This window comes from Chiloscyllium punctatum, chromosome 15 (genome assembly GCF_047496795.1).
Source record: "Chiloscyllium punctatum isolate Juve2018m chromosome 15, sChiPun1.3, whole genome shotgun sequence".
Lineage (NCBI taxonomy): Eukaryota > Metazoa > Chordata > Chondrichthyes > Orectolobiformes > Hemiscylliidae > Chiloscyllium > Chiloscyllium punctatum.
Window position 1 is genome coordinate 25429527 of NC_092753.1, and position 25487 is coordinate 25455013.

Consider the following 25487-nt stretch of genomic DNA (forward strand, 5'->3'; position numbering starts at 1 on the left):
TGACTCCTCGGTCATTGGGGACATCATTATCATGTTTACCTGGTCTAGTACTGTAAGATTTCTATCAAACAGTGCTGCTTTGCCTTGATCCTCCCGACAAAAGGGCACAGGTTTGATTTAGCTGATTACATCAGTTTATCATCTTGAACTCAATTATTACATTACCAAACTGAATGTTCAACATCTTTGGAGACAAACTCTCAGTAAAATGCTACAAGGAATCCACACTTGTTGAAAATCAACATTAAGAAATAAGGACTAGACAGCATCCCCTGTACAAGGCTCAGCTCATATCACAATACTGATTGGCAAGCAGAGGTCCAGTAATGGTAATAGATTTTGTCAGAGCTGTTACTTACCATCAGAATCAATGCTGTTCAGTGCAGTGGGAGGAATGATGGACACTTTGCACTGGCCCAGAGGACATTTTCGGGGATACAGTTCCTTGCAAGCTGTGTGAACCTAGCAGAGCCCAACAGAATATCCATGAGAAACAAGAATTGACAAGGAAATAACATGCACTAAATAATCGCTAAATCTGACAGGAGAAACCCCGGAGAATATATCAGAACCAGATTCATTAAATGACATAGAAGGCTCGAATGGGAGGTTTAAAGGATTAAAGCCATCATAATTTGTTACATTCCTACAATGGAATAAAAGCAGTACCACCAATGCTGCCTGTGCAAGATCCTGCAAAATCGCTGGGAGGAATGACACACCAACATTAGCGTCCTCAACCAGGCCAACATCCCTAGCAGCGCAGCACTGATCACTGGGCACATTGTCCGCATGAAATGGTAGGCAAGCCCCAGGTGGACAGAGGAAGCACTTCAGTCATTCCATCAAGACCTCACTGGTGAAGTCCAGCATTCCAACCTACACCTGGGCATACCTGACCCAACACCATCCAAAGTGAAGGCGTTGAGCACCTTAAGACTTGCTGTCGGGAAATGGAAGACGGCAAAAACAGCAAAAGGAACACGTTGCCACATTAACCTACCCCACCCATCTCTGCCCTAAGTGAGAGAGAGCCTGCAGTGGCACCATTGATCTGTACAGCTGCCTATGGACTCACCGAGAGTGGAACAGAGTCAACCTTATCTGTGAGGGGCCACCAGTGATGATGACGACGACGACCATGGAATAAATACAGAATTGTTACTTGGGTTGCAACCATATTATTGAGATGAGGTGATGGTGTCTGATTTTGAAATCAAGGTATCTTTTGACCACGTGTGGCATTAGTGAGCCTTTGCAAAATTTAAGACAATGGGAGTCAGACAGAAAACACTTAGACTAGGTAAAGTCATACCAAGCATTTGGAAATATGTTGCCGTTTCTTCAGTGTTGCGATGTCAAAATTCTGAAAATTGCTCCCTAACAGTGTGGCTCTACCTAACAAATGAACTGCACAGGTTCAAGAAGGCAGCATACTGCCACCTTCTCAAGGGCAACTCGGAATGGACAATAAATGCAGGCAAGACTGTGACACCCATATCCTGTAAATTAATAAAAACAAAAGAAAAATTGTTGTGGTTTTTGAAAGTCAGTCATCTCAGCTCTATGACATGCCTGCAGGAATTCTTCAGGGTCGTGTCCTTGGCCCAAACACCTTCAGCAGCTTCAGTGACAACATTCTCTCCCTCACAAGGCCGAAGTGGGGATGTTCAGATGGATTTAGGGTTCCGCAATGTTCACCACCAATCATGTCTCCTTACATACTGAAGCAGTCCATGTTCATATGCAGCAAAAGTCAGAGAGCCAGAGACAGCACAGAGAAATATCCTTCTTCGGCCCATTATGTCTGTACTGGTCAATGTGTGGAGATGCTGGTATTGAACTGGGGTGGACAATGTTAAAAATCACACAACAGCAGGTTATAGTCCAACGGGTTTAGTTAAGTATTAGCTTTCAGAGCGCTGCTCCTTCATCAGGTACCCAATGAAGCAGCAGTGTTCTGAAGGCTAGTACTTCCAAATAAACCTGTTGGATGATAACCTGGTGTTGTGATTTTTAACTTCGTACTATCAAAACAACCACCTAAATATTCAACTGCATTTTCCAGCACTTGACCCATTGCTTTGTATGCTTTGGCATTGAAAGAACACATCTAAATACTTATTAAATGTTATGAGGGTTTCTGCCTGTGCTACTTTTTCAGGCTGTGAACTCCAGCTTCCCACCACCCTCTGGGTGGAAACCTCACATCTCCTCCAACCTTACCTTAAATCTATACTCCATTGTTCATGATCCCTCCATCAATGGGAAAAGTTTCTTCCTGGCTACCTTATCTGTGCAGCTCTTACATTTCAACATCTAAATTGTGTCCCCTGTTAATCCCCTTTGCTCTGAGCAAAACAACCTCAGTCTGTCCAATCTTTCTTCATAACTGAAACTCTCCAGCCCATGCATAATCCTCGTAAATCTATTCTGCACCCTCTCTAGTGCTATCATATCCCTCCATTTATATGGATTCCACAACTGGTATAACACTCTAGCTGTGGCTGAACCAATACTTTATAAAGGACCAGCATGGCCTCTCTTTTCTTAAACTCTCTACCTTGACTAATAAAGGCAATATACCATATGCCTTCTTCGCCACTTTATCCAAATGTCTTGATACTTTAAATGACCAGTGTATACACAAAGGTCCCTCTGATCCTCGATGCTCCCCAGAGTCCTATAATTCATTATATATACTTTGTCTGTATATCCTGCCCAACTGCTTTACTACACACATTTATCTGATTGAATTGCATTTGTCACTGACTAGCCAGTCTATACCCTCTTGTAAATAGGACCATCATCCTCACTATTTACCACCCCAACAATTTTCTATCTTTGCAAACTCTTTAATCAACATTCCCACATTTCAGTCAGAATAATTTACATAAACCACAAACAGTAAGAACTCAACGCTGAGCCCAGTAGGACCTCACTGAACACAGGTGTTCAGTCTGTAAAATATCCCACAACTATCATTCTCTGCTTCCTGCCACTCAGCCAATTATGGATCTAATTTGCAAACTTGCCTTGGATCCCATGGGTTCTCACTTTGCTATCAGTGTCCCATGTGGGACCTTATCAAAAGCCTTGCTGATCTCCAAGCAGACTATGTCAAAAACATTACTCTCATCTACACACCTGGTCACCTCTTCAAAAAATTCAGTCAAGTTGGTCAGACATGACCTTCCCTTAACAAAATCATGTTGACTGTTCTTGATTAATCCCCACCTCATCAAATACTGATTAATTCCGTTTCTCAAAATTGTTTCCAATAGTTTCCCCACCAGCAAGGTGAGACTGACTAGCCTGTAGTTTCCTGGTTTATCCCTTGGTCCCTTCTTGAATACACCAAATTGGCTGTCTTCCAGTTCTGCGGCACCTCTTCTGTGGCCAAAGAGGAATTGAAAGCTTTTGCAAATGCGCCTGCTATTTCCTCCCTTGCCTCACTCAACAACCTGGGATATATTTCAACTGACCCTGGTGACTTATCTACTTTGTGGCAGCACGGTAGCTCAGTGGTTACCACTGCTGCCTCACAGCTCCAGGGATCTGAGTTTGATTCCAGCCTTGGCCGACTGTCTGTGTGGAGTTTGCACATTCTCCCCGTGTCTGCATCAGTTTCCTCCTGGTTCTCCGGTTTCCTCCCACAGCCCAAAGATGTGCAGATTAGGTGAATTGGCCATGCTAAATTGCCCATAGTGTTCATGGATGTGGAGATTAGGTGCTTTAGTCAGGGGAAATGTAGAGCAATAGAGATGGGGAATGGGTCTGGGTAGGTTAATCTTTGGAGAGTTGGTGTGGACATTTTGGGCCAAACGGCCTGTTTCGACACTGTCGAGGTTCTATGATCACTCCTCTCTATGATAATTTTGTCAATTGTATCACAGAACCCATTCCCTGATTTCCAAATCCACATCATAACTCTCATTAATGACCATTGACAGAATGTATTCATTCTCACCCTATCTACACCACTGGCTCTACGCACAAGTTGCTCGGCCCTTACTGGGCCCTACTATTTCTCCTCTTGTTATCCTTCTAATATTAATGTGCCTATAATACAATTTAGGATTTGCCTTAATTTTACCTACCAGTATCCTTTTGTGTTGACCTTTAGCTCCCCTAATCTCCTTTTTAAGTTGCCTCTTTCACATTCTATAATCCTCCAGGGCTCCTGCTTGGTATCTTTAATAAACCTCCTTTTTTTCCCCTCAATCAAATGCTGCATATCCCTTATCATCCAGAGTTCACAGGATTTGATGGTGCCACCTTTTTCTTTAATTGGAATATGTTGGTCTTGCTCCATATTTCCTTTTTTGATGCATCCCATTGTTCTGAGATAGATTTACCTGAAAGTAGCTACTTCTAGTCCACTCTGACCAAATCATATCTGATGTCATTAAAATCAGCTTTCTCCCAGTTGAGAAATTTAATTTCAGATCCACCCTTGCCCTTTTCCATAACAATTGTGAATCTAATGGAATGATGTAGATTGATTTGATAGAGGTGTACAAGGTAATGAGAGGCATAGATAGAGTAGATGGCCAGAGACTTTTCCCGAGGGGAGAAATGACTATCACAAGGGGTCAAATAATTTTAAAGTGATTGGAAGAAAGTACAGGGAAGACTTCATAGGTAGGTCGTTACGCAGAGAGTGATGGGTGTGTGGAATGCACTGCCAGTGGTGGTAATAGACTCAGATATATTAGGGACATTTAAGCAACTGCTGGCAAGCACATGGTAAATTGAGGGACGTGTCTGTTAGGTTGATCTTAGATTAGGATAAGTGCTTGGCATAACATCGTGGGACAAAGGACCTGAACTGTGCTGTACCGTTCTATGTTCTGTATAATTGCAGTTTGCAAAATGCTCCCCCACTGATATTTCAACCAGTTGCCCAGTTTTGTTACTTAAAATTAGCACTAGGACCAGCTTCCTGCATACTCGCTTAAAAAGCTAACCTGAATGCATTTTAGGATGTCTGCTCCCTCTAAACCTTTCACACTAGAGCTACCCCAGTTAGTGCAAGGAAAGTTGAAATCCCCACCTATCCCAACCCCATTACTTTTACAGTTTCCTGAAATTTGCCTACATATCTGATCCTCTATTTCACCCAAACTGTGAGGTGGCCCATTGTACCCTCCCAGCAATGTGATTGCCCCTTTTTGGATTTTATGTTTTACCTATATGGATTCACCTGAGAAATCTTCTAAGATGCCAACTCTCCATACTACTGTAATAGACTCCCTGCTGAAAACTGCAACACCTCCTCCTTTTTCACTTCCTAAGAGGCTGTGGGATCCAAGGCAAGTTGGCAAACTTCACTGTTAAGTTGGCTTGCAAAGGGTAATAGTTGAGGGCTGTTTCCATGATTGGAAGCCTGTGACCAGCGGTGTACCACAGCGATCATTACGGGTACTATTGCTACTTTACATATATATTAATGATGCATGGATATGAATGCAACAGGTATAATTAATAAGTCTACAGATAGCAAAAAAAACTGGTGTTGTTGTTGATAGTGAGGAGAATGGTCTCAGGCTACATCTGATATTGATCAGCTGGTAAACTGGAAAGAGCAATGGCAGATAGAACTTAATCCTGGTAAGCACATGGTGATGCATTCTGAGAAGTCTAAAGAGGGGGAATATAAACAATGAATGACAAGTCCCCAGGGAGCACAGAGAAACAATGAAACCTTGGTGTACAAGTAGATCCTGAAGGTGTCAGAGTTAGACAGGGTGGTGAAGAAGGCATACAGGATGGCATTCATAAGCCAAGGCATAGAATGTAGGAGCAAGGAACTCTTGGTACAACTTTATAAAACATTGGTTATGCCACAGATGGAATATTGTGTGAAGTCACCACACTATTGGAATGATGTGATTGCATTAGAGAGGGTGCAAAGGAGATTCACCAGGATAGAAAAGTCTCAGCTATGAGGAGGGACTGGATAGGCTGGGTTTTGTTTTCATGGAGCAGTGGAAGCTTGGCAGGGCGGGGGGGGGGGGGGGGGGAGGAGGAGGAGGAGGAGGAGAGGATTTGGGTGAGGCATGCAAACTTATGAGAGGCATACACAGAGTAGATTATGAAAATCTATTTCACCATGGCAAACACAGACCAGAGGGCATAAGCTTAAGGTGAGGAATAAGTGGTTTGCAGGGGAATCACAGAAAATGTTTTTCCACCCAGAGAATGGTGGAAATGTGGAAAGCGCTGCCTGAGAGCATGTTAAGAAGCAGGTATTCTCCCAACATTTAAAAAGGATCAGCACAATCAGGGCATAGTAGCCTATGGAACAACTGCAAGTAAAGAGGATTGATGTTGGTTAGTCAGGACAGATATGGTGGGCTGAAGGGCCTGTTTCTATGTTAAATGATTCTATTACTCCTTCCATGTCTCGCTTGAAGACCTTGGACATCATCCAGGTCTGGGATTATACGTGGCAAGTAACATTCTCAAATGCTAGGTAATGATCATCTCAAATGAGAAAGCATCTAACCAGAGCTTCTTGATGTTCAATGGCATTACAATCACTGAAACCCTATTATCAACATCTTAGGGGATTACCATTAACCAAAAACTGAACTAGACAAGACGACAAAATCATGTCAGACGTTGGGAATTCTGCACTGAGTAATGTACCTTGTGACTCACTAAAGTCTATCCACCATCTACAAGGCAAAAGGCAGGAATGAGATGGAATACTCCCCACTTCTGAAGAAGTTCTGAAGGGTCACTGGACATGAAATGCTTTCTTTCCACAGGTGCTGCCAGACCTGCAGGTTTATTGTCATGTGTACTCAAGTGAAAAATACAGGAGTACAGTGAAATGTGCTCAACGTCGCCACACAAGGCGCCATCTGTGATACAAACTACTTGGGGACAAACCTAATCGAATAGGCTTGGTATAAATATAAAGAGAAAAGTTAGAAGTTCTATATTACAGCTCTTCAGAGTATAAATTAGGAAGATAAAGAAATAAAGTTAACAGATAAATGTTACAAATCTTCTGTAGACTGCAATCTCTCCACACTGTGGGCTTTCCACACGTGATCTTGCTCTCTCCGCACTGCTGGGCTCGAGATCTGTGACAGGCTGATCACACCGAGCCCCACTCCATTGGCCAACCCTTTTGGGTCCCTAACCCAACAGCCACTTCAGTCCACCAACCACTGGCAGTCCCATTCCTCACCGGCCCACTGACCACTGGCTGTCCCACTCCGCATCAGCCCATTGACCACTAGCTGTTCAGCAACGCACCAACCCACTGACCACGAGCTGCCCCACTCCGCATCAGCCCACTGACCACTAGCTGTCCCGCACCACACCAGCCCACTGACCACTGGCAGTCCCCCACCACACCAGCCCACTGACTACTGGCAGTCCCCCACCACACCAGCCCACTGACCACTAGCTTTCCCGTACCACACCAGCCCACTGACCACTGGCTGTCCCACTCCGCAACAGCCCACTGACCTCTGGCTGTCCCGCACCACACCAGCCCACTGACCACTGGCTGTCCCACTCCGTACCAGCCCACTGATCACTGGCTGTCCCCCACCACACCGATCCACTGACCACTGGCTGTCCCCGACCACACCAGCCCACTGACCACTGGCTGTCCTGTTCCGCACCAGCCCACTGACCACTGGCTGTCCCACTCCACACCAGCCCACTGACCACTGGCTATCCTGTTCCGCACCAGCCCACTGACCACTGGCTGTCCTGTTCCGGGCCCTCAGTTGCTCCAGTGCCGCCAGTCTCATTACAAGCCAAGTGAAATAAATGCACAGAGACAAATATCCTGTCACCAAGTCACCCATTATTTACTAGTGCGCAGTACACTGGCTGTAGCCAGCCAGCCTAGAGTCAGTCCCCTGAACAGAGGAGATATTGGTCAGGCAGGACTTTCCTGATTGGCCCAGGTTAACAAAACCCAATCAAGGATCTCATAGTCAACAAGATTCAGCTGGTTCCAAGCACTACACCAATGTAGGTTATAAAAAACCCCACTAAATTATTAAAGAAAAGCAAAAGAGGAAAGTAAAGAGGATCGGATGGTAAAGACAAACTCCGGACTCAGCCTGGATGCCTGCCTATTCCGCTGCTGCCACCTTGGATTCTCTCCAGCAATTTCTGTTTTCGTTTCAGATTTCTGGCATCTGCAGTTTTGTATTTTATTTTCTTAATTCCCAGTTGCCTGGTTGAGTGCAGCTCTAATAACATCTTACCCCAAAAAGTGCTGAAAATGTGGAACTCATTGCAAAAGGGAGTGGTTGAGGCAAACAGCCAAATTACTTTGAAAGAAAAACTAGATACATGGTTAAGAGCTGAGGAGAAACACTTTCTGATCGAGTGAGATAAAGACATTAGGGCAGAGGTCATGATAAACAGAAGCATTAAGTACCAACCTGCTGGTCTGTTTCTGTATATTAATTTCATGTATTTCACAGAACAAGTGAAGGGTACACTTTTGAATGGTTTCCTTTCACTTTAAACCATTTGTAGAAAGCACAAGGAAATAAAACTGCTTACCATGGCTTTGCACCAGAGACATCTCCAGTCTTGTAGTCGGAGAACACTCCCACATGTCTTGTCACACACGGCACATTTGGCACTAACAGGTAGGTTACCTTCCAGCCACTGATGAGGCATAGCAATCTAGACAAATAAAATACAACATTACTTAGTGTTAGATACATTGCTTTGAAACATAGATAAACAACAGTTTCAACATAGGCAAGAAGCCTTATGACGATGTTACCCCTTTAACAAGATTATTTTGTCCTTGGGTTTTTTTTATTAAGAGAGATTGTAAAGGCAGAGGTGCTGAAATGTCTGGGTTAGAATCTAGTCAAACAATGGCAAGGGAGTGGCCAGTTCTCCCAGTTCAGGTTTTTACTAGTTTCTTTTAGTGGTAACAGCGAGAAGCTGCTACAGTCCAGAGAAAGGTTCTAAGCTTCAGCAGATGATTCTTGACTGGCTTCTCTCTCTCTGAAATCTCTCTTGCCTTTAAGAACCTGTGTTTTAATTTACCTTCACTTTGCTGAGGGGTGTGTTTACGGGATGTTACAGGAATTGGAACAGCTCCTTAGTTAAGTTACGGTATTGTGTCAGTTGAGTTTTCAAATTGTTACATTATTCAAAGTTCTGTTTTCTTTTGTTTGTGCTTCAACCGTCATGTTTAAATAAATTCTGTTTTGCTTAAAGCCGTGTGTTTGACCAGCTCCACCACACCTGGAATATTCACTTCACGTCTGCCTTTAAAGTAAGAACAGTTAGGGTCGGGTCTACCTCCTTAACATATTTTCAGGGGTCTGGCCTGGTCCATAACAGCTTTTTCAACATTGTTTGCCTTCATATGGTTCAGACCCTATAGAGAATATTTGTTTTGCTCTCTCCCACAAACAAGTTGCCTCCCACTTACCTGACTATTGCAGTGATCTATACCAATGGGTACAGATTAGATTAGATTAGATTACTTACAATGTGGAAACAGGCCCTTTGGCCCAACAAGTCCACACCGCTCTGCCGAAGAGCAACCCACCCAGACCCATTCCCCTACATTTACCCCTTTGCCTAACACTACGGGCAATTTAGCATGGCCAATTCACCTAACCTGCACATTTTTGGACTGTGGGAGGAAACCGGAGCACCCGGAGGAAACCCACGCAGACATGGGGAGAATGTGCAAACTCCACACGGTCAGTTGCCTGAGACAGGAATTGAACCCAGGTCTCTGGTGCTGTGAGGCAGCAGTGCTAACCATTGTGCCACCGTGCCACAGATCTTATGCCATCTGTGACAGTCAGATCCTATCACTTCACTGCCTGCAAGAGACAGCTGAACTTCTGGGTTATAGCTTTCACATAAGTAGACTGTTGCATCATGTGACTAATCGCATCTCAAACAACTCAAACTTTCAGACGATTTGATGATTGGTTTTCTTCAGAGATTCTAGCTGGGTATATCAGATTAGACAACAGTCACCAAGCTGCTAACTCAACTTCTGCCACTTGCACGTTGGAAGTATCACAGATAGAAGTGGAAAATTGGTTCATTAGTAGCTCCATATCCCATATCTCCCTGTCTGGTCAGCAAATGGTCCAGGTCAAGTGACTTCTCTAATGTACACTTTTAAGTGTGTAGTTTATTTAATGTAACATTTACTAAGTCAGTTGTCTGACTGGAGTGGTATGTAAATTCCCTTGTGAAATAACTACACAGAGGTCAGTATCTCACCACCAAGTCACCATTTATTTTCACATTTATTTGACACTGACCCACCTTCCTCAGAACCAGCTCTCAGAGTGAACAGAACCTCTGACAATCCTGTTCTTTTTCTCTCTTTTTTTTTTCTTTTTTTTTTTCTTTTTGTGCGGTAGTGCTTATTTTTTCCCCAGCACCCATGGTGTGTGTGTGTGCGCAGGTGTAAAACACAGTGAAGGACACAAAGTGCACCAATCTTTATTCAACTTCCACCACCAGGAAGATAGGAAAAACACCCGAGTGGCCAGTGACAAGCACTGCCCTTCACATCAAAGGGCAATGCTGTGTGAGCAAAACAGTGAAGGGGAGGGTAAGGACTAAATCAAAATAGAGTCGGAGGGAGAAATGATGCACTCCACTCCCTGCGGCGCCCACCTCTCCCTGAACGACTCCAGGGTGTTGGTGGACACCGCGTGCTCCTTCTCCAGACTTATCTATCAGTCAGGGCTCACTCATTGGACCAGATTAACAACCCCAATCAGGGAACTCATATTCCATGAGGTCCACATGGCTGAACCCATCACAATCACAACATCTTGCATCAGTGTGGTGGGAAAAATACAAGATGCCATTGTTTAGGACAAAACAAACTCGCACTTGGAGTAATGCAAGAGAGCAGGATCGGCAAAGGATGACCAGCAAGGATTTGTTAAAGGCGAATTGTATCTGCCTAACCAAGGACACATTCTTCGAAAAAAGCAATGGAGAGTACTGATAGAGATAGTTCAGAACAGATAGGGCCTTTCAAAAGGCATTTGATTAAGTAACTGGTCGCCTTGATTTGGTTACAGAATAGGCTGATGAATGGGACAGGCAGTGATTAGAATCATAGAATCATATGCATGGAGACAGACCACCTGCCAAACTGGTCCATGCTGACCAAAATGTCCTAACCTCATTTCCCTGCACTTGGCCCATGTCCTTCTAAACCATTCCTATCCATGTATTTGGTGAAATGCCTTTTAAATTTTGTTAACGTATTTGCGTCAACCACTTCTATTGGCATCTCATTCCATATGCATATGCTCTGCGTAAAAACGTTGCCCTTTAGGTTCCCTTTTATTCTTTCCCCTCTGAAAAAACAAAGAATATTACAGCACAGGAACAGGCCCTTTGGCCCTCCAGGCCTGCACCGATCTAGATCCTCTATCTAAATCTGCCGCGTATTTTCCAAGAATCCGTATCCCTCTGCTCCCTGCGCATTCACGTATCTGTCTAGATACATCTTATATGACGTTATCATGCTCGCCTCTACCACCTCAACTGGCAACGTGTTCCAGGTACCTGCGACTCTCTGCATAAAGGACTTTTCACGCATACCTCCCTTTAACTTTTGCCCTCTCACCTTGAACTCATGACCCTTAGTAATTGAGTCACCAACTTTGGGGAAAAAAGCTTTTTGCTATCCACCCTGTCTATACCTCTCATGATTTTGTAGACCTCAATCAGGTCCCCCTTCAACCTCTGTCTTTCTAATGAAAATAATCCTAATCTTCTCAACCTCTCTTCATAGCTAGCACCTTCCACACCAGGCAACATCGTGGCAAACCTCCTCTGCACTCTCTCCAAAGCATCCACATATTGTACGCAGTATTCCAAATGTGGCCAAACCAAAGTCCTATACAACTATAACATGATCTGCCAACTCTTGTATTCATTACCCCGTCCGATGAAGGAAAGCATGCCGTATGCCTTCTTGACAACTCTATTGACCTGTGTTGCCACCTTCAGGATACAATGGACCTGAACACCCAGATCTCTCTGTACATCAATTTTCCCTAGTGCTCTTCCACTCAAATGTATAGTTGCTCTTGAAATGGATCTTCCAAAATGCATCATCTCGCATCTGCCCAGATTGAAATCCATCTGCCATTTCTTCGCCCAACTCTCCAATATATCTATATTCTGCTGTATTCTCATACAGTCCCCTTTACTATCTGCTACTCCACCAATCTTAATGACATCTGTAAATTAATCAGACCACCTATACCTTCCTCCAGATCACTTCTGTATATCTCAAACAACAGTGGTCCCAGCACGGATCCCTGTGGAACACCACTGGTCACAGGTCTCCATTTTGAGAAACTCCCTTCCACTACTACTCACTGTCTCCTGTTGCCCAGCCAGTTCTCTATCCATCTAGCCAGTACATCTTCTCCATCAGCCTACCATGTGGAACCTTATCAAATGCCTGACTGAAGTCCATGCATATGGCATCTACAGGCATTATCTCATCAATCAATTTTGTCACTTCCTCAAAAAATTCCAATGAGTTGGTAAGACGTGACCTTCCCTGCACAAAACCATGTGGCCTATCACTGATAAGCTCATTTTCTCACCTCAAACTGATGCCCTCTAGTTCTCGATTTCTCAACTCAGGGAAGAAGACTGAGTACATTCACCCAATCCATGCCTCTCATGACCGATAGATAGGTTCTTGATTGTCAAGGGGACCAAGAGTTAAGGGGAGAAAGGGTGACAGTGGGTTTGAAAAACTGATCAGCCATGATTGAATGGCAGAACAGACTAGGCGGGCCAAATGGCCTAATTTCTGCTGCTATGATTTCTGGTCTCATGGTCTTAAATTACTGAAGTCTATTATTCAGAAAGTCCCAACATTGTACTTGGAAAACCACAAGAGGCTTAAAGTCAAATCGATTCTTTTGAAGATAAAACAAATCAGATAGATAAGGGCTATTAGAGAATGTAGCATATTTGAATATCCAAAAGATCATTGATATGGTGCCAAACAAAACATTAATACAAAAGATTAAGTACACAGAAAAGGACACGTGGACTTGAGGTACATACTAGCATGGCAAGGGATTGATTAGCAGGCAAAAAGATAAGGAGGATATTTTCAATTTGTCAGACTGTGACTCATTTAGGGGAAGCAACAGACTAATGATGTTATCACTGGATTGTTAATTCAGAGACTTAGGTAATGTCCTGGGGATCCAGGATCACAGCCCACTCAGGCACACGGTGGTACTTGAATTCAATAAAAGTCTGGAATTAAGAGTGTAATGATGATCACTGTCAACTGTCAGAAAAATCTATCTGATGCACTAATGACCATCAGGGAAGGAACCTGCCAATCTCACCTGGTCTGGCCTACATATGAACCCAAACCCATGGCAATGTGATTCTTAAGGGCCCTCTGGGCAACGAGGGATGGGAAATAAATGCTAGCTTAGCCACTGAAGCCCTCAGTCCATGAATAAATTTTAAAAAGATTAAGTGCTAGGGCAACAAAGGAGATTACATCCTCCAAACAACAAGATAAGCTGTTTTTAAATTATGTTGACTGATGGATACTTTGGTCAGAACACCTGGAGGAATAAGAATCATTGAGGGCCGGTGAAGCCCACATCCCCTGAATGAATAGAAAATTGAACTTCCCTGCTCTTCTTTCAATCGTGTCAAAGGAGCTTTCATGGCCACCAAACTATGACGACAGTCTGGTTCAAATGCCCCCCTTCCCTATTTCTCAGGATTATTCGTTTTGACTGGTCAATTCATTCCTTTTTTTCCCATTTTGCGACTACTCCTTGAGTTACTCCACATTTCTTTTGTTGAGCTTCTCGTGGTAACATTAGCATACATAGAATGCAAGATTTTCTTCAGGCAGAGAATCTGTTACACCTTTGAAAATGAAAGAGTCTCCTTACTTCCAAATTGACTGCTGCAGTTAGAATTGTCAACCTTTCATTTGGAAATTTTGGCCAATGGGTGAGGAGACCTACAGCAAATGGGCTGGAGACTTGCTGCTATAGTATTGTACCTTTCATGATCTCACAATGTCCCAAACAACATTCCAGCAAACTAATTACTTTTAAAGCATACTCACAATTATAACACTGAAAATGCAGCAGCCAATTTATGTATAGTAAACTCCCATGAACAGCAATATAATGATTGCCAGATCTTTTGTTACAGATGTTGCTTGGGGTATAGATATTCAATGGAGTTTCTCTTGTCTTTCAGAACACTTCCACAGGGAACGCTGCATTCAACAGCTGAGTTTTAGCTTCTTGTAAGCTAAACGGGCCTTTCGACACAAGACAGTGAAAACAAAAGGCTTACTTTTGGAGATGGTTATTTTAAAACTCTCATACCTACCCCATCCTCATCCTCGATGATGTCTTTACCGATTGATGCCAGGGTTGTCCATTTGCAGTTATTGATTGCCCTCACAGCACACCTCTTATGGGCTTTGAACTTACAAACTGCAAAAAGAATCAAAGACAAACACGAATGCGTTCATCAACTCCATTAAGGCCAAATATAAATAATGACAGGGCTAATATTAAGCAAGTACAGCAAGGTGGTGACTGTGATTAGTCAGTGAGAAGGGTGGAGCAGACATGTGAGAAGGAAGCTAGACAGGTTTGGTAAGGTCCAGGGGGAGGGGTGGAGAGGGAGGGCTAGACCTGGGCTGATGTGGAGGTATTGGTGTTGGACTGGGGTGGACAAAGTTAAAAATCACTCAACATCAGGTCATCAGGTAGCTAGTGGGGCAGGATAATAGGATACAGAATTTACTATCTGGAGGAGGAGCAGCGCTCCAAAAGCTTGAACTTCAAATAAACCTCTTGGACTATAACCTGGTGTTGTGAGATTTTTAATTTGGACCTTGGATGACCAATCATGATCACCTTCTACCTACATCTTCCTATCGCCATCCCACCTACCTTGCCCCCAGCCCCACTCCCTTCCTCTATTTATTTCTCAGCCCCTTTCCACTTCCCCTCCCTCAGTCCCGATGAAGCGTCCTGCCCGAAATGTCGACTTCTCCTTCTCCTCTGATGCTGCTTGACTTGCTGTACTTTTAATAGCTCCACATTTTATCAATTTTGACTTTCTAGCACCTGAAATCCCCACCCTCTCCAAACCATATAAACAAAACAAAGAACTGAAGATGCTGGAGATGTGAAACAAACAGAAAGCAGAAATTAATGAAGAAACTCAGCAGGTCTGACAGCATCTGTGGAAAGAGAAAGAGTTAATGTTTCGAGTCCTGTCACCCTTCTTCAGTTGTGAATGCACATTCATGGAGTTATATAGACATATAGCACGGAAACAGACCCTTTGGTTCAACTCATCCATGCTGACCAGATATCCTATATAAATCTGGTCCCATTTGCCAGCACTTGGCCCATACTCCTCTAAACCCTTCTTATTCATATACCTATCCAAATGCCTTTTAAATGTTGTAATTGTAGCAACCTCCACCCACTTCCTCTGGCAGCTCATTCCATATACGCACCCCCCTCTATGTGTAAAAGATGCCCCTTAAGTCCCTTTTATGTCTTTCCCCTCTCACCTTAAACCCCCACCTCAGGGAAAGGATCTTGCCTACTTACCCTATCCATGCCCTTCATGATTCCATAAACTTCCATAAGGTCACCCCTCAGCCTCTGATACTCCAGGGAAAACAGCCCCAGCCTGTTCAGCCTCTCCCTATAGCTCAAACCCTCCAACCCTGGCAACATCCTTGTAAATCTTTTCTGAACCCTTTCAAGTTTCACAACATCCTTTCTGTAGGAGGGAGACCAGAATCACACACAATATTTGAAAAGTGGCCAAACCAATGGCCTGTACAGTTGTGACATGACCTCCCAACTCTTCTACACAATACTCTGATCAATAAAGGGAAGCATACCAAATGCTTTCTTCACTATCCTATCTACCTGCGCCTCTACTTTCAAAGAGCTATGAACCTGCACTCCAAGGTCTCTTTTATTAAGCAACACTCCCCAGTGTATAAGTCCTGCCCTGATTTGCCTTTCCAAAATGCAGTACCTCACATTTATCTAAATTAAATTAAATTCAATTCAATCTGCCACTCCTCAGCACACCAAGGTCCAATTATACTCCGAGGCAACCTTCTTCGTTGTACACTACACCTCCAATTTTAGTGACATCTACAAACTTACTAACCATACCACCTATATTACACCCATGTCATTTATATAATGACAAAACACAGTGAGTGGACCCAGCACCGATCCCTGTAGCACAGCGCTGACTACAGGCCTCCAGTCTGAAAAGCAACTGTCCACCACCAACCTGTCTTCTACTTTCGAGCCAAGTATCTAAACAGCTGGTTCTCCCTTTATTCCGTGTGGTATAACCTTGCTAACTAGACTATCATGAGGAATCTTGTCAAATGCCTTCCTGAAGTCTATATAAATCACATCCACCACTTTACCTATATCAATCCTCTTTGTTACTTCTTCAAAATTTCAATTAAGTTAGCGAGACACTAAATCCCACACACAAAGCAATGTTGACTATCCCTAATCAGTCCTTGCCTTTCCAAATATATGTAAATCCTGCCCCTCAGGATTCTCTCCAACAACGGCATGGTGGCTCAATGTTAGCACTGCTGCCTCACAGTACCAGGGACCCGGGTTTGATTCCCACCTTGGGTGACTGTCTGTGTGGAGTTTGCACATTCTCCCCGTGTTTGCGTGGGTTTCCTACTGGTGCATTGGTTTCCTCCCACAATCCAAAGATGTGCAGGTCAGGTGAACTGGCCATGCTAAATTGCCCATATCGTTAGGTGCATTAGTCAGGGATAAATATAGGGTAGGGAAATGGGTCTGGGTAAGTTACTCTTTGGAAGATCAATGTGAACTTGTCAGGCCGAAGGACCTGTTTCCATAATAAAAAAAACTTGCCCACTGATGTCAGGCTCACCAGTCTATATTTGCCTGGCTTTTCCTTACCACCTTTCTTAAAAAGTGGCACAATCTGAGCCAACCTTCAGCCTTCTGGCACCTCACCTGTGGCTATCCATGGTAAATATATCTCAGCAAGGAGTCCAGCAATCTCTTCACTTGCTTCCCACAGAGTTCTAGGGTCACTTGCTCAGGCCCTGGGGATGGATCCATCTGTATGTTTTTTAAGACATCCAGTACTCCCTCCTCTGTAATATGGACATTTGTCAAGAGGTCGCTATTTATTTCCTGACACTCTGTATCTTCCATATCCTTCTCTACAGTAAACACTGATGCAAAATACTCATTTAGTATCTACCCCCATCTCCTGTGGTTCCACATGTAGGCTGCCTTGCTGATCTTTAAGGGGCCCTATTCTCTCCCTAGTTACCCTTTTTGTCCTTCATGTATTTAGAGTCATAGAGATGTAGAGCATGGAAACAGACCCTTTGGTCCAACACGTCCATGCCGACCAGATATCCCAACCCAATCTAGTCCCACCTGCCAGTACCCGGCCCATATCCCTCCAAACCGTTCCTATTCATATAACCATCCAAATGCCTCTTAAATGTTGCAATTGTACCAGCCTCCACCACTTCTTCTGGCAGCTCATTCCATACATGTACCACTCTCTGTGTGAAAAAGTTGCCTCTTAGTTGCCTCTTTTATATCTTTTCCCTCTCACCCTAAACCTATGCCCTCTCGTTCTGGACTCCCCGACCTCAGGGAAAAGACTTTGTCTATTTACCCTATCTATGCCCCTCATAATTTTGTAAACCTCTATAAGGTCACCCCTCAGCCTCAGACGTTCCAGGGAAAACAGCCCCAGCCTGTTCAGCCTCTCTCTATAGCTCAAATCCTCCAATCCTGGCAACATCCTTGTAAATCTTTTCTAAGCCCTTTCAAGTTTCACAACATCTTTCTGATAGGAAGGAGACCAGAATTGCACGCAATATTCCAACAGTGGCCTAATCAATGTCCAGTACAGCCACAATATGACCTCCCAACTCCTGTACTCAATACTCTGACCAATGATTTGTATTTGTAGAAGCCCATTGGATTCTCCTTAACCCTATTTGCTAAAGCTATTTCATGTCCCCTTTTTGCCCTCCTGATTTCCCTCTGAGGTATACACTACTGCCTTTATACTCTTTGAGGCATTCACTCGATCTCTGCCGTCTATATCTTTCCTTCCTTGAGCAAAACCTCAACCTGTCTAGTCATCCAGCATTCCTTACCCCTACCAGCCTTGCCCTTCATTCTAACAGGAAAATATTGTCTCTGCACTTTCATGACCTCATTTTTGAATTCTGCCTATTTTCCAGCCTTCCCTTTATCTGCGGACATCTGCCCTCATTCAAGTTTTTAAAGTTCTTGCCTCATACTGTCAAAATTGGTCTTCCTCCAATTTCAAACTTTAAATTTTAAATCCAGTCTATCCTTTTCCATCATGATTTTAAAACTGGTGAGGAGGTGCCAGTGTTGGACTGAGGTGGACCAAGATAAAAGTAGAATTATGGTCATTTGCTCCAAAGTACTCCTCTACTGACACTTCAGTCATCTGCCCTGTCTTATTTTCGAAGAATAGGTCACATTTTGCACCTTCTCTACATCCATATACTGAATAAGAAAATTTTCCTGTGCACACTTAACAAATTCCTCTCCATCCAAGCCCTTAACACTATGGCAGTTTCAGCCTATTTTTGGAAAATTAAAATCTCCTACCATAACCACCCTCTTATTCTCACAGATAACTGAGATCTCCTTACAAACTTGTCTTTCAATTTCCTGCTGAGTTTTGTGTGTGTGTGTGGGGGTGGGGGGGGGGGGGGGGGGGGGGGGTATATAGTACTATTCCAATAAAGTGATCATCCCTTTATTATTTCTTAGTTCCAACAAAATAACTTCCCTGGATGTATTCCCAGGAATATCCTCCCTAAGTATAGCAGTAATGTTATCCCGAATCAAAAATGCCACTCCCTCTCCTGTCTTGCCCCTCTTGCTATCTTGCCTGTAGCATGTATAGCCTTGAACATTAAGCTGCCAGTTCTATCTACCCCGAGCCATGTCACTGTAATTGCTACGAAATCCCAGTCCCATGTCCCCAACCATGCCCTCAGTTCATCTGCCTTCCGTGTTAGGCCTCTTTCATTGAAATAAATGCAGTTTAACTTATCAGTCCTACCTCATTCTCTGCTTTGTTCCTGCCTGCCCCAACAATTTGATATACTCCTTTTCCCAACTGTATCAGTCTCGGAGTACCCTCTTTCCTCACTATCTCCCTTCCCTCCCACTCTTCCCTTACTAGTTTAAATCTTTCCGAGCAGCACTACCAAATCTCCCCACCAGTATACTTGTCCAATTCAGCCGCAATCTGTCCTTCCTATGCAGGTCACTTCTACCTCAGAAGAGACTTCAATAATCCAAAAATGTGAACCCATCTCCCCTGCACCAGCTTCTCAGCCATGTATTCATCTGCTCTATCCTCCTATTCCTATTCTCAGTAGCTTGTGGCACCGGCAGTAATCCAGATATTTCTACCCTTGAGGACCTACTTTTTAAATTCCTGCCTAACTTCCTATATTCTCTCCTCAGAAACTCGCCCCTCTCTCTTCCTCTATCATTAATTCCAATGTATACAATAACCTCCTGCTGGTCCTTCTCCCATTTGAGAACTTTCTGTATTCTCTCCAAGATATCCTTGATCCTGGCAGGAGGGAGGCAACACGCCATTCTGATGTCTTGCTGTTAGTTGCAGAAATATCTGTCTGCGCCTCTGACTAGAGAGTCCCTATCACTATCGATCGCTTGGAACCTGACTCAATACATTAGAGTCAGTCTTGATACCAGAAACCCAGTTGTCAGGGCTACATTCTCCTGAAAGTCCTTCACCTCCTACATTTTCCAAAACAGCAAACTTTTTTGACATGGGAATAGGCACAGGAGACTCCCACACTTCCTGCCTCCCTCTCCTACCTTTCATGAAGGAAGGTCTACCTGACTGTATTTGCAGTTTATCTCCCTTCCTGTAAGTGCCCTCCATCACACCCTCTAGTTCCTGTAAATTCCTCACTACCTTTAAGTGACACTCCAATCAATCCATGCGATCCTACAGGATTCACAACCTGCAGACTTCCTGCAGACATAATCATCAGTAATATGTTTGTTGTCTTTGGTCAAAACACTGGAACTCTTCAACTCATACCACAGTCGGAGCACCACGGACTATAATGGTTCAAAAAGATGACTTAGTACAATCTTTGCAAAGGCAGCTAAGAATGATCATCCAATGCCAACCTGGTCAGTCATACTCTCATCATTTGAATATTTTTTCTTTACAAACCAAGGATACTGCATATATAGTTCAAATGCTGAGTTGGCTGTCCTGTTCATGACAGCTTCCTCCTTTGTAGGCATTTCAACTGTTGTTTTTAAAAGTAACCTGAGCCAGTGAAACTATATCATACCAGGAATCAGCAGTCATTTGGTCACACAGTGATGGTTAGAACTCCCAAAAAAATGCTGAAAGAGCGAGTCCATGTTTTGGACATTGTTTCCAATGTGGAGTGCCTTGTGCAGGATGGATAAGTGGAGATGAAAAGTGCAATTTAAAATTCATTCAAATGTAATCAGCACTCATAAAATCAGACAGTACAAAAGGTAGTGATTCAACCCACTGTGCTGTGGTGATTCTTTGAAAGAAATATAAAATTAGCCACATCTCCCCTCTCTTTCCCCATAATCCCGTATATCTCTCCATTTCATGTGTATACCTAATTTTTTTTTCCAAGGTTCTCCTGCATTTGCTTCCTCACTCTATCTGGTAGCAGATTCTGGAATGTAATTGTTCACATGATTAAAAGGGTTTATTGAATTTCTCAGCAGGTATCCTCATGTAACAGTCAACCTCATGAACTTTTGGCCAACTCACATGACTTTTCACATATTTCATGTAGGAGCCAACCCTTTCCACTAACAGCTGAAAAATACAAACGCTTTGTGCTTATCACCACTCCATGCTGAAGTGAACCTTGCCTTTGGCAAAAAAAAAGCTGCTTAACAAAACCTTAGGACAGTACATCATTGAAGGCGGTTGTTCAGCTCATGTCTGCACATGTACTTCTGAATTAGTGTGCACTATGGTTGGGTGTGTGGTTGCTGGGAAAAGTCTCCCACCTACATGTTCTTTCATGGTGAGATAATTGAACAGGATTAATTTTAACCTCTCCAAAACGTTACCCATGTAGAAGTCAGTGTTTAACTGTTGAATAAAAATTTAAGTCGAAGAAATACAACTTTCACTCAACTATACTATATTTTAATTGTCTCCCTGCTGGATATTAAACCTCCTATCAAAACAAATTGATAGCTTGCCTGGTTAGAGGCAGCACAATGGCTCAGTGGTTAGCACTGCTGCCTCACAGTGCCAGGGACCCAGGTTCAATTCCACCCTTGGGCAACTGTCTGTGTGCAGTGTGCATATTCTCATGTCTACATGAGTTTCCTCTGGGTGGTCCACTTTCCTGCCCAACTTGAACCTCCAGATCTCTTGGCTTCAGCATCTTGTTCAATTTTTTATATATCTGAAAGCAATTCAACATGCTAATTTGCAAGATGTCAATCAGTCCACTAGATGGGGCACCTGGCAACACAACTGTATAGTTCTGACAAAAGGTTCAGACCTTAAAATTAACCTTTTTGCAACATCGAGGGCCGAAGGGCCTGTACTGCGCTGTAATGTTCTATGTTCTTTATAGTTCTCAGCTATCTATTACCAGCATCTTCTAATTCTTCTCAGTGCCAAAATGCCTCCAGCTTCAATGTGACTAGAGTTATGCGAGTGACAGAGCAGGCAAGAGTGTATTTAAAAGGAAAATCATTGTTTGAAAGCACTGAACCTCAACCATGTGCATATGCCAAGAAATGGTGGGTGGTTCTCCAGGGTTACAAGGAATGTTAAATCAAAGTGTTGGAGCTTCACGAAAGTGATTCTAAGCAGTAGTTCACAGAATCACAGAATTTTTAGGAGACCTTCCAGTGGTGCAGGTTGCTGCCCTCACAGGCCAGCTTTCAGCTTTCTGTCCTGATGTATGGGAGGCTGTGCTTTCTGGATGTACAAAAACCTCAACGGTCAGCAGCAACATCAGGAACTGTCATCCACCAATGGCGCAGTCTATCAGGAGTCAACAGCCAGCCAGGATCTGTAGGCCAGGAGTCACCTTCTAGGATCTCCTTGTAGAACAGTGCAGTAGAAGGCTGTGCTTTGTAAGGTAGTCTGCCAAGGACCTCTGGTGCCTTGTTGAATAGGACCGGCTGAACCAGAGAGTGCCCAAACCTTGCCAGAAAGTGTTTTCACGATCAGTCCAGGTCTGAATCCTCTTGCCACCAGATCTTCTCTCACTGCTAAAATGGCTTCAGTCATATCTGATCACACAAGTAACAGTGGCATTGTAGGTGACTGCCTTCCACCTTCACCAACCAGAGAAACATATTATTTATCCCACTGACCTCAGCAAACTACAGAAAGAGTCTGACTTCCTATAGCCATCAGGGCATTTAACAAAAATCAATAGTAAAGAATATCACTCCAGTGGCTGATCACAGAGACACTTATTGACCTGCCTTTTCTATGTATAAATGCTGACTCACCTGCTGTACTTCACTTATTAGGGAAGGGCTGAGTGTGATTCAAGTCTCAACTATACTTAAACTGTATAGTTAGACTGTACTCTGAACTGGTATGTAATCCACACTTGGATCAAGCCACCGAAAAATAAATAAATAATTTTCATCAATTCACAAGTTGGTGCATGTGCCTTTAGCTACCTCAGTCTTAGTGTCTGAAATTTCATCCATAAACCTCTCCGCCTCTCTCTCTCTCCTCCTTGAAGACAATCCTTAAACCAACCTTTTCACTAAGCATTTAATGTCTCTTTATGCAGTTCAACATCTAGGGATAGTCAAATTTATTATTTAAAAGCAAGTTGTTACTGCAATGGTTCAAGAAAGTTTCTCAGAATACCTCAGGATGGGGAAACCTGGAGATTTTCTTTCCTTTGAATTTAAAATGTTTTGTGTTGCCTCCTAGTAACCAGCACTGCCTCCAACTGACTGCGGATCCCTCAATTTGTTCACAGGATGTGGATAAGCCAGCATTTATTGCTTAAAAAGCAGTTCAGAATCAACCACATTGCTGTGGGTCTGCAGCCACATGTAGGCCAGACCAGGCCAACTATGTCAGTGAGGATGGTGGATTTCCTTCCCTAAAAGTCATCAGTGAAACAGATGGATGGATTTTTTTTTAATGACAGTTGACAGTAGTTGTTATCTGACTGCCATTAGGCTAACATTTTGTTCCAGATATTTCAATGAATTTATATTTCATCATCACACACAGTGGGAGTCAAATCCAAATCAACTTCAGGCCAACTTCATCCCAACTACAGAGTACAATACTGTCTGCCGGTGGGACAGGACACACTCTGGGATGTTGATGGTTGTGTCAGGGGCATTGTCTGGAACATGCTGTTTAAAAACTAATAGAAGCTGGGAAATTGCTGGTTGTTCATGAAATTTCAGAATCCATCATTAAGGATGAGACTGCAGACTACTGGTTAAACAGGGCTGAGTCAGCACAGCTTTGTCAAGGGGATGTCACGCCTGACAAATCTGTTAGAATTCTTTGAGGAGTGAAGTGAGAGAAAGAAGAGCCAGTGGACATGATCTATTGGATTTCCAGAAGGCCTTTCATAAGTTGTCGCACGGGAGGCTGTGAAATAAGATCAAGAGCCAATAGTGTAAGGGTCAAAGTACTAGTAAAGACAGAGGATTGTCTCACTGGCAGAAGGCAGAGAGTGGGGATAAAGTGGTCTTTTTCAGGATGACAGCTGATGGACAGTGGAGTTTCATAGGAGATATAAAGGAACTGAGGACACAGTTGCCAATTATGCAGATGACAAAAAGATAAATGGACAGGTAGTGTTGAGGAAATGGGGATGCTGCAAAAGGAACTGTGCAGGCTAGGAGAGTGGGCAAAGAAGTGGCAGATATGGGTAAGTATAAGGTGAAGCACTTTGATAGGAAGAATAGAGGTGTTGACTACTTTCTAAATGGAGAAAGGCTTTTGAAAACTGGAGCACTAAGTGACCTAGGAATCACAGTTCAGGATTCTCTTAAGGTTAACATGCAGGTTTAATTATCAGTTAGGAAGGCAAATGCAATGTTAGCATGCATTTCAAGAACGTTGGAATACAAGAGCAGGATGTACAGCTAAAGTTGCTTCGGTCAAATCACATTTGGAATTTTATGAGCAGCTTTGGGCCCATATCTAAGGAAGGACATAATGAACGTGGAGCGGGTCCAGAGGAGGTTTTTAAGAATGAACCTGGAAACAAAGGGCTTGTCAAGTGAAAAGTGGTTAAGGACTCTGGCTCTGTACTCAATGGAGTTTAGTAGGATGAGGGGGGCACTTACAGGATACCGAGATGCCTGGATAGAATGGATGTCGAGACGATTCTGTTGGCAGGAGAAACCAGAACCTGAGGGCACAGCCTCAGAGTGAAGAGACAACCCTTTAGAAATGAGATGAGGAGGAATTGGTGAATCTGTGGAACTCACTATTGCAGAAGACTGTGGAGACCAAGTCACTGAGTGTCTTTGAGATGGAGATAGATAGGTTCTTGACTACAAAGTGGGATTAAGGTATACTGAGAGAAGTCAGGAGAATGGGTTTAAGAAATATGTCAGCCAAGATCAAATGGTAATGTAGACTTGATGGGCTGAATGGCATAATCTTGCTCCTAAATCTCATGGTCTTTTTTTCATTTAGAGAGTACAGAGTCTGAGGGAAAGCTCTTGCAGTTTTGGTATCAACTGTTTCCTCTAGTGACATGATCCCGAACAAGGTGGAAAATCATCAAATTCAGATTCAGCTAGTAAGGAATAATATTAGGAAGCAGTTTTTCACATATAATGTTGACCAGGGGCAATTTAAAATGTTAAAAATTAAAGCTGATGTGATTCTTGCCTCCAACTGCCAGCGCGTATTGAGGAATATGGAACCAATGGGAATCAACTGGAATTCAGCTGCAGATTAGCCATCATCTAACTGAACAATAGAACAGGTCGAAAATGGAATATCGGCCTGAATAATGGAAAGTCCCCCTTCTGGGTTTGCACTCCAATAGTTGGAAACAGTAGTAGTACTTATTTTTCATTTTGTAAAACAATAGAAAATGCTGTTCAGACAGCAACTGCTCAGACAGCATCTGCAGAGAATAAGGAGCAGAATTAACACATCTGGCAAAGACCTGTAAAAGACCACATTTTACTTAAGCCTTTATTTTGGACGGTGGACCACGGCCCTGAACCCATGAGATTGTGCAAAGAGATAACTGCAGTTTTAAAAACTATGCTTTCTGAGGTACATTTTGAATTGTACCCAGCGTCCCAATCCCTTGAACAGAGAGAATAAAAGCAGAT

At 43.3% G+C, this 25487-nt stretch overlaps 1 protein-coding gene across 7 annotated transcripts in view; it reads right to left on the reverse strand.

Annotated features, from left to right (window-relative positions):
• Positions 1–25487, reverse strand: part of dgkh (diacylglycerol kinase, eta) — a 569987-nt gene that overhangs the window by 173664 nt on the left and 370836 nt on the right. For all 7 annotated transcript variants that reach the window (XR_011962527.1, XM_072584802.1, XM_072584800.1 and 4 more), the window contains 3 exons: positions 14404–14510; positions 8548–8673; positions 360–462 (listed from right to left, as the gene is read on the reverse strand). Coding sequence is in view for 6 of the 7 variants with exons in the window: in XM_072584802.1 (XP_072440903.1) it covers positions 360–462; positions 8548–8673; positions 14404–14510 (336 nt within the window). In the remaining variant the exon portion in view is untranslated. The remainder of the gene's footprint in view (positions 1–359; positions 463–8547; positions 8674–14403; positions 14511–25487) is intronic.